Here is a 15,576-nt window from a genome sequence, read left to right on the forward strand (position 1 = left end):
GAGCCTTTCAGCTCCTAGACAGACCAGGCCCCACGTGGCCAGTGCTGCTCTGGTGCTCACTCAGGGCTGCCCGCCTGCTGGGAGCGTGGCTGAGCGCTGGGGCAGGAGATCAGGAGTTGTGTTTTTAGCAGAGTTATTATAATCTGCACCTGAGCCCTGCACCCCTTTGTGGAGAGGGGAGATCCTGACTCCTGCAGGAAGAGGACGCCTGCCAGCAGTGATCATCAGCCCCTGAGCAGAGCTGAAGTGTCTAGGTCGATCTCTGAACCTGAGAATCGTTCATGGAGTTGTGCGTGCACCATCTTTTAATTAGATACCCAGGCACATTGTTTGGGAGACCCCTACTCCCTGAACTGCGTCCTTAAGCCAGGGATAAGGGTTTCGGGATTTTATTACTTGCTGCGTATTAAACCTGTGGAGGGACTTATCATCCTAGCCCACATGTGAGTCTTTTGGGCTGTACTGAGCCAAGCCAGCCAAGTTGTGTATTGCTGCTACAGAAGATATTGTAGTCAGAGGTCATCAAGGGCCCCTGGGAAGTACGCGTACCAACTGGACACTAAATTTTACTTTTGCTCTACTAGGTCATGTGAGTGGGGAAATTCATGGGTATTATCAGCATGGGCACTGGTGACCCTGAGATAGCCTTTTACTCTGTTATATTTATTTTCTCTTTAATATAGTTACTCTGTTGAATAGCTTGCATGTGTTTGTGTTATTTCTTGGGAGTCTCCAACTAGCTGACAAGTAAGTGGGGGTTACCTGTGGTTGGAATTTCCATTCCAAGCTGTCCCAGTGACCCTGCCAGGAAGGCACAAGAGGGGAGGAGGCACCACCAAATAAATTCATATGGGAAGAAAATAAGAAAGTTACACCCTGCTGAGCTGGACACAGGATCCAGATGAACACAGCCCTGTCCATCAAAACCTGTAAGGAGATTGGTGCTAAAGGAGGTAACTGGCTGGATGGGGTGTGACATATTTTTATGGATCATACTAGTCTCACTGTTTCTAACCTCGCTGTTTCTCCAGTAAAGTTTTTCAGCCAGGAGGGGCATGACTAACTGGCATGTGGTGATCTGGAGTCTCCTCAGTATATGCAGAAGTACAGTGAGAAAAACTGGATAAAATTCAAGAAAGAAGACCTCACACTTCTCCTCTCCAGAACTGGCATTACCCCATAGAAACTGAAAGCAAAGAGTGTGAATGTACCGCATGCTCGTTAACAGGCAAACATTCTTAATTACTGACATTAAGTACAATAACCAAGGCAGATGTGCACTACAGACTTCCCGAGTCAATCCCATGCCATGTCCCTGCCCCATTCTTACCGTCAGGATTGGTATTAGGATTGACTCCTTGTTGCTGCAGCACTCCAGCTGCAATAGAGTTGGGCCAGAATCTCTGAGTAGGACGGTGCTGGGATTTGATCTTCTTGGCTTTGGGGGCTGGATCTGGATTGCTCGCATCAAGCATGGGCTGCAGAATGCGCCGTCGGGCATTGATAAACCTTCCCATGGGGAAAAACAGGGAGTTACTTGCACTGTTGAAGATTCAGAATTATTACAAGGTTTTCGAATAATTATCTTCTTTCACTTATTGACTGTGGGTAACATTTTCAAAAGCATCTGAGTGACTCAGAAGACTAAGTTCCATTGATTTTCAATGAGACTTAGGTTCTTAAGGACCAGAGTTTTAAAAAGATTTAGAAATGGCTCAGCCCCAGGTGGCCCCCGCCTAGTGGAAGGTTTAGCCCTTGGTTAGGCAGCTCAATTTCACCCAGGCTCCATATGGTGTGCCTGGGGATAGTTAAGTGCCGAAGAGAGAGATTTGCAGACGCTGGCCAGCTGAGTGGGAAGTGCCCTACATTAGCCAGGAGTAAAATGCCCAGGAGAAGAGAGGGGAGAGCAGTGAGCCTTAGGCGCACAAACAGCTGCCCTGGTGCACCTGGCTGATGATCCCTCTGCCTGGGATTCTCAGCTGCAAACCCTCTCGGAGTTAGACCCCTGAGACAGGTCACCTGATTAGGTAGCCTGTGCAGTCTCTGGCCATGTCTCCACTGCTCCATTGTAAAAAGAAAAGGAGGACTTGTGGCACCTTAGAGACTAACAAATTTATTTGAGCATAAGCTTGAGCATCAGTGCATCCGATGAAGTGAGCTGTAGCTCTCGAAAGCTTATGCTCAAATAAATTTGTTAGTCTCTAAGGTGCCACAAGTCCTCCTTTTCTTTTTGTGGATACAGACTAACACGGCTGCTACTCTGCTCCATTGTGTGGACTAAGGGTGTGTGAATTGCAGAGCATACCAAAGTGTTGCACTCTAACTGCCCTGTGTAGACACTGCTAGTGCAAACCAAAAGTTACTTTGTGTGAACGTAGTCCTCTTTCAAACAGGACTATGTTAATGTGAACTAGGTACCTTTTCATTCGCTGTTAGGCAGATACACTTTGGTGCATTCACACCCCTATAGTCCACCCTGCAGCCACGTAGACAAGCCCTCTGTCTCCTGGTCATAATCAATACCTCTCACATTGTTCAGGCACCTAAACCCCTTTTAGATCTGTCTCTAAGTGCCCAAGTCACTTTTGAAAACAAAACTTGGCTCCTAAACTGCTTAGGGCTTGTCTACTTAGAGAAGTTACTGTGAAGTAAGCTAGGATGTGATTTTAAAGCACAATAGCTGTTCTGCATTCATTCCCCATGTGGACACTCTTATTCCACATCAAGAGTGCCTTTTTCTGCTTAGTCCACTTCCAAAGTAGTGAAAGCTAACCCAAAGGCAATGCAGAGTAAAAGTGTCCACAATGGGAGTTAGTGCAGAATAGTTGTTCGGCATTTGCTACTCCATTATCGCTATTCTGAACTATTTGCCTTTGAAGACAAGCCCTTAGGTGCTTTTCAAAAGGTTACCCTATTTCACAAGTAAGTACTTTGTTATAACTACTAGCAATATGCTGACTATTATCCTCTGTAGAAAAATAAAACACTAATTATTGCATTATGTATATTTTCACCAGCAGGGGGCACTGGGTGATTGCAAATGTATACCAGCTACTGTGGCTAGAGTTTACATGATATTACTAGGCATCAGTCAGTACAGGCCCTTGGTAGACTTAATCATTACTATAAGTAAACGTCATCATTCCATATTTAATCATTCTACTGCTCAGTTTAGTCTGGCATTATTGTATGCTGCAAATGAAACAGCAGCAGAATGAAATGACAGAAGTAACAATAAAACATAGTCCTGGATGATGATGACCCCACATAATGACAGCAGCCTTCAACTGCCTGCTGGGGGGTCCAAAGAGGATGGAGCTTGGCTGTTCTCGGTGGCGGCAGATGACAGAACAAGGAGCAGTGGTCTCAAGCTGCAGTGGGGGAGGTCTAGGTTGGATATTAGGAAAAATGTTTTCACTGGGAGGGTGGTGAAGCACTGGAATGGGTTACCTAGGGAGGTGGTGGAATCTCCATCCTTAGAGGTTTTTAAGGCCTGGTTTGACAAAGCCCTGGCTGGGATGATTTAGTTGGGGTTGGTCCTGCTTTGAGCAGGGGGTTAGATTAGATACCTCCTGAGGTCCCTTCCAACCCTGATATTCTATGATTCTATGATAAACAGTAAAGTACTCTCCAGGCAATGCTCCATGTAATTACCCTGCTCCTCAGTCCATACATTCTACAGTATACTCTTCAAACAGTGCAACACTCTCTGGATAAACAATCCCATAGTCCTAAATAATTCTACAGCTCTTGATTTGTCTATATTGTTCTAGTTTGCCTGCCACTATGACATTTAGGCCTAAGGCCCAGATATTTATCAGTATTTAGGTGTCTAATGATGCAGATACGAACCTAGAGGGATTTTCAAAAATTCCCCCAAAGCTCAGCTCCAAGCTTTCCTCAGTATGGGCAGCTCCAGGCAGAGCTTGTGGCTCTGGCTTCTTGGGCACAGACACTCTGTCTGGTTCCACTTCTACACTTCTACGGAGCAGGGCCCAGTGGGAGCTTGGGGTTAGGTGTGTACATGTAGACTCATCAAGCCCTCAGATCGCTACCCCTTCCTGCTTCTCCACGTGGGCACCAATGATACTGCCAAGAATGACCTTGAGCGGATCACTGCAGACTACGTGGCTCTGGGAAGAAGGATAAAGGAGTTTGAGGCGCAAGTGGTATTCTTGTCCATCCTCCCCGTGGAAGGAAAAGGCCTAGGTAGGGAGCGTCGAATCGTGGAAGTCAACGAATGGCTACGCAGGTGGTGTCGGAGAGAAGGCTTTGGTTTCTTTGACCATGGGATGGTGTTCCATGAAGGAGGAGTGCTGGGCAGAGACGGGCTCCATCTTACGAAGAGAGGGAAGAGCATCTTTGCCAGCAGGCTGGCTAACCTAGTGAGGAGGGCTTTAAACTAGGTTCACCGGGGGAAGGAGACCAAAGCCCTGGGGTAAGTGGGGAAGTGGGATACCGGGAGGAAGCACGAGCAGGAGTGCATGAGAGGGAAGGGCTCCTGCCTCATACTGAGAATGAGGGGCGATCAGCGGGTTATCTCAAGTGCCTATACACAAATGCATGAAGCCTGGGAAACAAGCAGGGAGAACTGGAAGTCCTGGCAAAGTCAAGGAATTATGATGTGATTGGAATAACAGAGACTTGGTGGGATAACTCACATGACTGGAGCACTGTCATGGATGGATATAAACTGTTTAGGAAGGACAGGCAGGGCAGAAAAGGTGGGGGAGTTGCACTGTATGTAAGAGAGCAGTATGACTGCTCAGAGCTCCAGTATGAAACTGCAGAAAAACCTGAGAGTCTCTGGATTAAGTTTAGAAGTGTGAGCAACAAGGGTGATGTCGTGGTGGGAGTCTACTATAGACCACCGGACCAGGGGGATGAGGTGGACGAGGCTTTCTTCCGGCAACTCACAGAAGTTACTAGATCGCACTCCCTGGTTCTCATGGGAGACTTCAGTCACCCTGATATCTGCTGGGAGAGCAATACAGCGGTGCACAGACAATCCAGGAAGTTTTTGGAAAGCGTAGGGGACAATTTCCTGGTGCAAGTACTGGAGGAACCAACTAGGGGCAGAGCTCTTCTTGACCTGCTGCTCACAAACCGGGAAGAATTAGTAGGGGAAGCAAAAGTGGATGGGAACCTGGGAGGCAGTGACCATGAAATGGTCAAGTTCAGGATCCTGGCACAAGGAAGAAAGGAAAACAGCAGAATACGGACCCCGGACTTCAGAAAAGCAGACTTTGACTCCCGCAGGGAGCTGATGAGCAAGATCCCCTGGGAGAATAACATGAGGGGGAAAGGAGTCCAGGAGAGCTGGCTGTATTTTAAAGAATCCTTATTGAGGTTACAGGGACAAACCATCCCGATGTGTAGAAAGAATAGTAAATATGGCAGGCGATGAGCTTGGCTTCACAGAGAAATCCTTGCTGATCTTAAACACAAAAAAGAGACTTACAAGAAGTGGAAGATTGGACAAATGACCAGGGATGAGTATATAAATATTGCTCGGGCATGTAGGAATGAAATCAGGAAGGCTAAATCACACCTGGAGTTGCAGCTAACGAGGGATGTTAAGAGTAACAAGAAGGGTTTCTTCAGGTATGTTAGCAACAAGAAGAAAGTCAAGGAAAGTGTGGGCCCCTTACTGCATGAGGGAGGCAACCTTGTGACAGAGGATGTGGAAAAAGCTAATGTACTCAATGCTTTTTTTGCCTCTGTCTTCACGAACAAGGTCAGCTCCCAGACTACTGCACTGGGCAGCACAGCATGGGGAGGAGGTGACCAGCCCTCTGTGGAGAAAGAAGTGGTTCAGGATTATTTAGAAAAGATGGACGTGCACAAGTCCATGGGGCTGGATACGTTGCATCCGAGAGTGCTAAAGGAGTTGGCAGATGTGATTGCAGAGCCATTGGCCATTATCTTTGAAAACTCATGGCGATCGGGGGAGGTCCCGGCCAACTGGAAAAAGGCTAATGTAGTGCCCATCTTTAAAAAAGGGAAGAAGGAGGATCCTGGGAACTACAGGCCAGTCAGCCTCACCTCAGTCCCCGGAAAAATCATGGAGCAGGTCCTCAAGGAATCAATTCTGAAGTGCTTAGAGGAGAGGAAAGTGATAGGAACAGAGAGCATGGATTCACCAAGGGCAAGTCATGCCTGACTAATCTAATTGCCTTCTATGACAAGATAACTGGCTCTGTGGATGAGGGGAAAGCAGTGGATGTGTTGTTCCTTGACTTTAGCAAAGCTTTTGACACAGTCTCCCACAGTATTCTTGCCAGCAAGTTAAAGAAGTATGGGCTGGATGAATGGACTATAAGGTGGCTAGAAAGCTGGCTAGATTGTCGGGCTCAATGGGTCATGATCAATGGCTCCATGTCTACTTGGCAGCTGGTATCCAGTGGAGTGCCCCAAGGGTCGGTCCTGGGGCCGGTTTTGTTCAATATCTTCATAAATGATCTGGAGGATGGTGTGGATTGCACCCTCAGCAAGTTTGCAGATGACACTAAACTGGGAGGAGAGGTAAATACACTGGAGGTTAGGGATAGGATACAGAGGGACCTAGACAAATTGGAGGATTGGGCCAAAAGAAATCTGATGAAGTTCAACAAGGACAAGTGCAGTGTCCTGCACTTAGGATGGAAGAATCCAATGCACCGCTACAGACTAGGGACCGAATGGCTAGGCAGCAGTTCTGCAGAAAAGGACCAAGGGGTTAGAGTGGACGAGAAGCTGGATATGAGTCAACAGTGTGCCCTTGTTGCCAAGAAGACCAATGGCATTTTGGGATGTATAAGTAGGGGCATTGCCAGCAGATCGAGGGACGTGATCGTTCCCCTCTATTCGACACTGGTGAGGCCTCATCTGGAGTACTGTGTCCAGTTTTGGGCCCCACTCTGCAAGAAGGATGTGGATAAATTGGAGAGAGTCCAGCGAAGGGCAACAAAAATGATTAGGGGACTGGAACACATGAGTTATGAGGAGAGGCTGAGGGAACTGGGGATGTTTAGTCTACGGAAGAGAAGAATGAAGGGGGATTTGATAGCTGCTTTCAACTACCTGAAAGAGGGTTCCAAAGAGGATGGATCTAGACTGTTCTCAGTGGTAGCAGATGACAGAACAAGGAGTAATGGTCTCAAGTTGCAGTGGGGGAGATTTAGGTTGGATATTAGGAAAAACTTTTTCACTAGGAGGGTGGTGAAACACTGGAATGCGTTAGTGAGGGAGATGGTGGAATCTCCTTCCTTAGAAGTTTTTAAGGTCAGGCTTGACAAAGCCCTGGCTGGGGTGATTTAATTGGGGATTGGTCCTGCTTTGAGCAGGGAGTTGGACTAGATGACCTCCTGAGGTCCCTTCCTACCCTGATATTCTATGATTCTATGTTTTGAAAACCAAAAGCTCCCATTGATTTCTTTTGATTGGTGGGTTGCCTTTGAAAATTCCACTACGTCCCTATCTGCATCATTAGATGCCTAAATACTTTTAAAAATCTGGCCCTCAGGCTCCTAAGTCACATGGGCACTTTTGAAAAGCCTTTTCCATGAATTAAAAGTTTCACTCAGGGCTCAATTCATCCCTGATATAACTTCATGGACATCACAAACTTACACCAGTGGAAAATGTGGCTGAAGGAGTGGAAATGAAGTAAGTGACACTAAAGGTTTAAGAGAGACAAGGTTGGCAAGGGAATATCTTTTATTGGATCAGCTTCTGTTTAAGTTAGTTTTATAATTAGCTGGCTTGCGACATTCTGGGGGCAGGAGGGTGGGGGGAGGAGTGAGGACTCTGCGCTCAGCCTCCCCCTCCCTCCCCTGCCTCCTACCGGTGGCAATCAGCTGGTTTGTGGTGTTCGGGAGGCAGGGGAGGGAGGGGAAGCCTGTGTGCCAAGTCCTCGCTCCTCCCACCTCCCTCCTGAACCCCGCAAGCCAGCTGATTGCTGCGGGCAGGAGACAGGGGAAGAGGGGAAAGGCACTGATCCGTGGGGTCTGCCGGTGGGTGGGAGGTGCTGTGGGAGGGCTGTTGGGGAGCTGATGGGGGGCTGCCAGCTGTGGACAAAGCAGGCAGCCAAAGGACATTATAGGGAAGCATTGCACAACTTTAAACGGGGCATGTTCCATAACTGAGCAGGGACGTGATATCGAAACAACGTTAAGCGAGAGGACGTTAAGTGGAGAGTTACTGTACCTGGAGCACGATTTTAAATGTTTTGTAAGCAATTTATATAGAGATGTTTCTTTTTATGTCTACTTTCTTTTTAAGCACCAGTGGATATAAATTCACTCCTTTGTCTTCAGACTAAGAAGAACCAACCTGAGTCCATAAGGTGCTCAGGTTTGAATCTTGTCTCTTTTCCCTAGGAGCTATTTCCACCTTACTCTATTGTTCAGATACAACACCTCACAACCACAGAAAAACACCTCTTCCTTGGGCTCTGATGCTGATTTTCTTCTGGGAAATGGCCAATAAGGCAACTGAATCAGCATCCTGCTATCCATGTGGTTAAAGTCACAGGCTAGGCAGGGACACTGAGAGTAGTGACGTGACTCCAGCAGTTTAATAACTATGAAAGCAGGAAAATTCCACAACCCCCACACTCAGGTTCACTCACCAGTTATTGACTTGCAAAAGTGTCAGGTTTGTCTGTGCTGCTATCTGCCTTTTCTCATCCTCTGTTGGGTAAGGGTGCTGAAAAGAGACAATAGCATAATTATAGTGCATTACCTAGAGGAAGGCATTGAGGAGCAGAGGGTCAGGGTCAGTTGTCGTGATCTGAGTTTTACCAGGATGAGCTCTATTAAAGGGTGCCCCACCTCCGTTCTGGGTGACTCAGCATTACCAAGTTTTGAAGTGCTCCTTTCCCTACAATTGAACACGGGAATTGAAAGCCCAAATGCGAACCCATTGCTCAGTAGTATGCAAGGCCTCTTGTAATAGACACTAGACACATTCAATGGCAGCAGAGAAAAACCAGAGCAGGGAACCTAGCTGAAACCTTGCCAGTCTGGAAGCTGTCATTTATATTACTATTAAAACTATTTGCATCACAGCTGCCAAAATAGCCATCTGCATTCACCCTCTACCACCAATCCATAGAAGCAGCACTCACATTTTAGTGTGTTGGGGACTTTTAGAACAAACTCTTGGGAACTTTACCTTGGTTTGATTATTATTTAAAGAACAGGAAGTGCTCTTGGTTTATCTCATCTGGTCTCCACTCATTTTGTGATAATGAGTGCTTGTGATTGCTGGGACATTTTATTCACAGATCTGATCTAAACGTTACATAGGGATTGTGACCCTTGTAATCAGTATAAAATGTCGAACCCAACAGAATTATCATTGTAACTTATAGGAGCTCTGGGGAAGAAGCTGCATTACTTACTCCTGAAGAAAGAAGGCAAATTAACTGGAAAACTCAGGATTGAGCTTCAAGAACTCGGGTCTTATTGTGGCAATAAGACTGAAATGAACTACAGAAGCCTTACCTTGTATGCGTATATGCAGTAAGAATGATAGGAAACTTCCTGTGTGTGCTACTTGAGTTCAATCACTTTAAGCTTCTAAACTCATACATGCCAATTTTGTACAATACATACAAATGGATAGTGGCATTGTGATAAATGAAGGGGCGGGGGCAGCTCCCTTTTATGGACACCCAGCCAGCCAGTTAGCTATAAAATCCCTGTTAGTAGCTGTTCTCTACTTGCTTTACCTGTAAAGGGTTAAAAAAGTCCATAAGTAAAAAGAAGGGAGTGGGCACCTGACCAAAAGAGCCAATGGGAGGCCTAGAACTTTTTAAATTGGGGAAAAACTTTCCCTTTGTCTGTCTGTTGTTGTTCTCCGGAGAAAGGTGACAAAACAGAGACAGGGCTGAAGCTATGCTGTAAAAAGCTGTAAACCAGGTATGAAAATCACCAGATCATACCTCAAACTACTCAATATGAAACTCCAGATATGTAAGTAGATCAGAAAATGTCTAGAAGGACATGATTAGATTTCTCTCTTTTATTTCTGTAAGGTTTGTGGAGTCCTCTGTGCTAACCCCCAAATGCTTTTGCTTTGCTGGTAACCATTAAGCTGGACCTAAAAAAAAAACATTCTTGATGCTAAATTATTATATTTGCTTTTTTAAAACTCTAGCAATAGCCTAAATTCCAGGTGTATTTTCTTGCTTTTTGTTTTTAATAAAATTTACCTTTTTTAAGAACAGGACTGGGTTTTTTGTGTCCTAAAGGGTTTGTGCACATGTTGTTTAAATAGCTGGTGGCAACAGCTGATTTCCTTTGTTTTCTTCTCAGCTCTTCCCCAGAGGGGTGAGGGGGTAAAAGGGCTTGAGGGTACCACACTGGGAGGTATTCCCAAGTGCTCCTGGGTCCAAAGGGGTTTTTTGCACTTGGGTGGTGGCAGCATCTACCCATCCAAGATCAGAGAGAAACTGTAACCTTGGGAGTTTAATACAAACCTGGAGTGGCCAGTATCAATTTTTAGAATCCTTGCAGAGAATTCTGCACTCAAAGTGCCAGAGTGGGGAATCAGCCTTGACAGGCATCCACAAACTGGATTAAATATTCAGTTACCCCATTTGGCACAAGACCAAGCACATTTATGTCAATGAAAGTCTTTCCATTGGTTTGAAAGGGAGCAAAATCAAGCCCCGGTTACACAGTTTGTACCCACAAATCCAACTTTAGAGTGCAAAATATGTGTGTTTCTGTCGAGAGATCTGTTTGAAAAGTAGATCTTTGAGCTTTCTGTAAAACTTTCAGAGATTTATAGACTCCAAGGCCAGAAGGGACCACTGTGATCATCTAGTCTGACCTCCTGCATATTATGGACCATAGAACTTTCCTAAAATAATTCCTAGAATTTACATTTTAGAAAAACAGCCAATCTTGATTTAAAAATCATCAGGGATCTAGAATCCACCACAACTCCTGGTTAATTGTTCCAGTGGTTAATTACCCTAACAGTTAAAATTATACACCTTATTTCCAGTCTGAATTTGTCTAGCTTCAACTTCCAGCTGTTGGATCATGTTCTACCTTTCCCTGCTAGACTGAAGAGCCCAAGGGACCTAAACAAATTAGAGGATTGGGCCAAAAGAAATCTGATGAGGTTCAACAAGGACAATTGCAGAGTCCTGCACTTAGGAAGGAAGAATCCCATGCACTGCTACAGACTAGGGACCGAGCAGCTAAGCAGCAGTTCTGTAGAAAAGGATCTAGGGGTTACAGTGGACGAGAAGCTGGATGTGAGTCAACAGTGTGCCCTTGTTGCCAAGAAGGCCAATGGCACTTTGGGATGTATAAGTAGGGGCATTGCCAGCAGATCGAGGGACGTGATCATTCCCCTCTATTTGACATTGGTGAGGCCTCATCTGGAGTACTGTGTCCAGTTTTGGGCCCCACACTACAAGAAGGATGTGGAAAAATTGGAAGGAGCCCAGCGGAGGGCAACAAAAGTAATTAGGGGACTGGAACACATGAATTATGAGGAGAGGCTGAGGGAACTGGGATTGTTTAGTCTGCAGAAGAGAAGAATGAGGGGGGATTTGATAGCTGCTTTCAATTACTTGAAAGGGAGTTCCAAAGAGGATGGATCTAGACTGTTCTCGTGGTAGCTGATGACATAACAAGGAGTCATGGTCTCAAGTTGCAGTGGGGGAGGTTTAGGTTGGATATTAGGAAAAACTTTTCACTAGGAGGGTGGTGAAACACTGGAATGCGTTACCTAGGGAGGTGGTGGAATCTCCTACTTTCGAAGTTTTTAAGGTCAGACTTGACAAAGCCCTGAGATGATTTAGTTGGGGATTGGTCCTACTTTGAGCAGGGAGTTGGACTAGATGACCTCCTGAGGTCCCTTCCAACCCTGATATTCTATGATTCTGTGATTATTAAATATTTGTTCCCCATGTAGATACTCATTGTCTGTAATCAAGTCACCCCTTAACCTTGTTAAACTAAGTAGATTGACTACTTTGAATCTATAAATATAAGGCATGTTTTTTAACCCTGTAATCATTCTTGTGGCTGTTCTCTGAACCTTCTCCAATTTATCAACATCCTTCTTAAACTGTGGACATTAGAACTGGACAAAGGATTCCAGCAATGCTCACACCAGCACCAAATACAGAGGTCAAATAACCTCTTTAATCCTACTCAAAATTCCCCTCTTAATGCAACTGTTTATGCAAACTTCATATCCAGCACATCTCAGCTTGTAACTCTTGAATAAAATATACATGATCCAACGAGCTCAGCAATAGCAACATGTGAGGGGACCTCTGAGTAATGCTACTTTACACTGGGCAGCTAACAAGACTGTGTTTCTGCTCTACTGGGCAGAAGCTTTTCCCTTCCCTGAAGCTTTCCAGATCGTCTTAAAATATAACCCAGTCTGCACTGGGACTCCAGTCACAGGAGCACTCACACCTTTGTCCAGATCCAAAGCTTTGTTACATGGTTACAGATTCTGTGGGCATTCCAGAAAAATGAGCCACTATGTACCTTGCTTACTGGCGCCTCGGAACCACTAGCCAAGCCCACAGTACGGGAGTCACCAACTCCCAGATTAAGAATAACCCATTCCTTTTCAAACAAATATTAAAAAATAGTTGGTTGGATTGTTCGGGTCTTTTAAAACTGAAATAATAAAAAAAGAATAACAATTTCAAGGCATTTGTTTGAATGACATTTTCCTGCCAGTTACCCAAGAGATGAAGTTACTTCCTTATTAATAACTGATTCTCTGTGTATTGCGCCATGGCAAATCTTGCTGAAGCTTTATAAAATTTGTTAGCTCACACACTCAGCTTGTTCTGGACAGCATCCTGAAAAATGCAAGGTGCACCTGCTACATTCCAGTCTGCAAATGTCCCATGTAAAAGGCATAAGGAGCACGGGTTTAGTTGGTCTAGCTGGGATAAAACTGTATAAGAGATATAAACCTTCATCCTGCCCAACATAAACCGACTTTTAAGTGCCTGGGCTATAAAGAGACATTCCCCGGGGGCAGGTTATTCCATAATTGTCCATTATAAGATTTTTTGCTGTTGCATTTGGTGTTGGCCACCATTAGAGACTGCAAGGAGGGTAGATGGCTGTCAGTTTGATCAAGTTTGGTCATTCCTATGAGCTAGATTCACAAGGGTACTAAGGCCTGATGATGCTGAGCATTGCCATGCCTAACTTTAGGGGCCTAGAAACCCACTGGGATTCACAACGCATGAGCTAGGCTCCTAGTCTCCCCACACAATGAATGGGGAAGCACCTCAGAATGGGATTCACAAAAGCCAGCATGCTGAGCGGGTGCCACCTAAACTAGCCAATGGGAGATGGCAAGGTGAGGGGTGTATTCTAAACTCCACCCCGCTCAAGGAGTTCAATGCCTAAGTCCAGGCTGCTTGGGATTCTCAGCTGCAAACCCTCACTTGGTGTTACACACCTGCACCATTTTTGCAAGAAGCCAGGGGTGAAGGTTAGAGTCCAGTCCAGCAGTTCGAGCACTCCTGTGGAAAGTGGGAGATGCCTGGTTCAAGTCCTCCCTTTACCAGATGGAGAAGAAAGGATTTGAACAGGGCTTTGCTCCCTCTTGGGTGGGTGTCCTGACCACTAGGCAATAGGATTTTCTGGTGTGGGCTTCCATCAGTCCCTCCTAATGAAGCTAATTTAAACAGTCATTGGAACCGGGGGACTGGATCCTGCATCTCCCAAGGGAGTGCTTTAACCACCAGGCTCCAGAATTGTTCTTGTGCTTGGGCACGTTTTTTCTGCAGCCCAACAATTCCTTCTCCACAATGGTACAGTTTCAACAGGGGAGACTGAGACTGAGCCCCATTTCTGCCCCTTCCCCAAATGACCTATAGCCCAGTGGTTAGGACATGCACCTCAGAGATAGAAAATCCCTTCTGTCCATCAGGCAGAGGGAGGACTCCCACCAGTCCACTGGACTAAAAGTCTTAAGGGAGGTCCTTGTCTCCCCAGCTGTTTTGTGGAAGAATGCCTATTGGGGCCCAATCTGGTAGGCAGCCTCTGAGCTGACTTACTAGATCAGGCCTTGCAGGTGAGTTAGATGGAGGAACACCTATCTTCTCTCATTTCATCCATCATTATGGGGCTTAGGTGTCCCGCAGTGCACATGTGCAGAAGCACAAACATAAGGCCACAGGGAATTTTACTGCAAAAAATCTAGGTGCCAAGTGAGTTTAGTACTTAAAGGGTTTGGAAAAAGCAGGGTGGGGGATTCTGTGAATCCCAGTGGTGCCTGATTCTGGGATTTATGTGCTTAAAGGGACAATTGGTAGTCTACGTCCTTTTGTGAATCTAGACCTGTATTCCTAAACCAGTGGTATTCCGGTCAGCAATTTCCATCAGTGTGTAGAGAGTGAGTGTGCTTAGTGCCTGGCAGAACATGAGCAGACGGAGAAAGTGAGAGCAAGGAGGAGGATGGGGCTGGGTTGGGTTGTGAGAGAGGAATGGAGATGGATGAGTTAGGGATGGCCTCAACAGGAGAAACAGCCAAACTTTGTGAAATTTTGCCACTAACTGCAGAGAGTCAAATGAATCTCAGATAATGGGACATACTTGCTAAAATAAAATAAACACCACATGGGTACAAAATTGGAGACTTCAATACAAAACAAACTTGATGAAAGAACTTATCTTTGTGTAACAACTATTTTCCCTGAAACCTGTTATTCTGCAAATGAGCCAGCTGAGGGCAGTAGTTACCCTGCTCTGGGATGATAAAAGGTCAGAGGACTGAATTAGCACAATTAGTCACTAAATGACAAGTTTAAGTAAATATTGATTTAAGGATTGCCAGCACACAAACTTCTGAACCACATGTGATGATTCATCTGTTTAAAATTATGACAGCTCCTAGCAACTAGACAGAATATCCAGTGATCATGGCAGGCCTAGCAGCCCAGATGGTCCATGTTCCACATTTCTCTCAAAACAGAAGCTCTAGACAGCTTGTTTTCCCTGCAGTCTCTCAACTTCAGCATTGGGATATTCGTCCATGTTCTTTGTCTGATGCCCAGGTCCAACCTACATTACTCTGAAATAAGATTGATAGGAAATCTATATGACGTGCCACATTTAATCCACAGGAGATCTTCTGTGTGTCCTGTAAAGCACATTTATGGTAGGGACAGTCCGATTAAAAACAGAGTAATTCATCTGGTGTACTGATGAGAGACTGCCAGTCTCATTGCTAGAGAACTGCTCCTTAAGGAACCTCATGGAATGCTACTTTCCGGTTCATTTTTGGACATCATGCCACAGGAGTGAGAGTGTTGTATGGTGGAGAGACAAGAGCAGGGAAAGGCTAAAGAAGGGTTGACAGACTCTGTTTAGAACTCACCATCACTCACTGACCAACCTTTACTATGCCAGCCTCAGGCGAACCCCATTTCATAAAAGCTGATCTTGATTTACAGCTTCCAGTGGAAGCAACTAAATATTAGAGAAGCCAAAACTTCTCACCTAAACTACACAGCAAGTACTAGAGTGAATTTCCTTCACATCAGAGGCTTTTTGCTAGCTTATCTGGTGCTTAAAAGAGAAAAAG

At 45.5% G+C, this 15,576-nt stretch overlaps 1 protein-coding gene across 6 annotated transcripts in view; it reads right to left on the minus strand.

Annotated features, from left to right (window-relative positions):
- Positions 1-15,576, minus strand: part of PKNOX2 (PBX/knotted 1 homeobox 2) — a 688,475-nt gene that overhangs the window by 17,186 nt on the left and 655,713 nt on the right. For all 6 annotated transcript variants that reach the window (XM_073320703.2, XM_073320715.2, XM_073320717.2 and 3 more), the window contains 2 exons: positions 8,612-8,688; positions 1,331-1,509 (listed from right to left, as the gene is read on the minus strand). In XM_073320703.2, coding sequence (XP_073176804.1) covers positions 1,331-1,509; positions 8,612-8,688 — 256 coding nt within the window. The remainder of the gene's footprint in view (positions 1-1,330; positions 1,510-8,611; positions 8,689-15,576) is intronic.

The sequence above is a fragment of the Lepidochelys kempii genome, chromosome 22 (assembly GCF_965140285.1).
Source record: "Lepidochelys kempii isolate rLepKem1 chromosome 22, rLepKem1.hap1, whole genome shotgun sequence".
In the NCBI taxonomy this organism is placed as follows: domain Eukaryota; kingdom Metazoa; phylum Chordata; order Testudines; family Cheloniidae; genus Lepidochelys; species Lepidochelys kempii.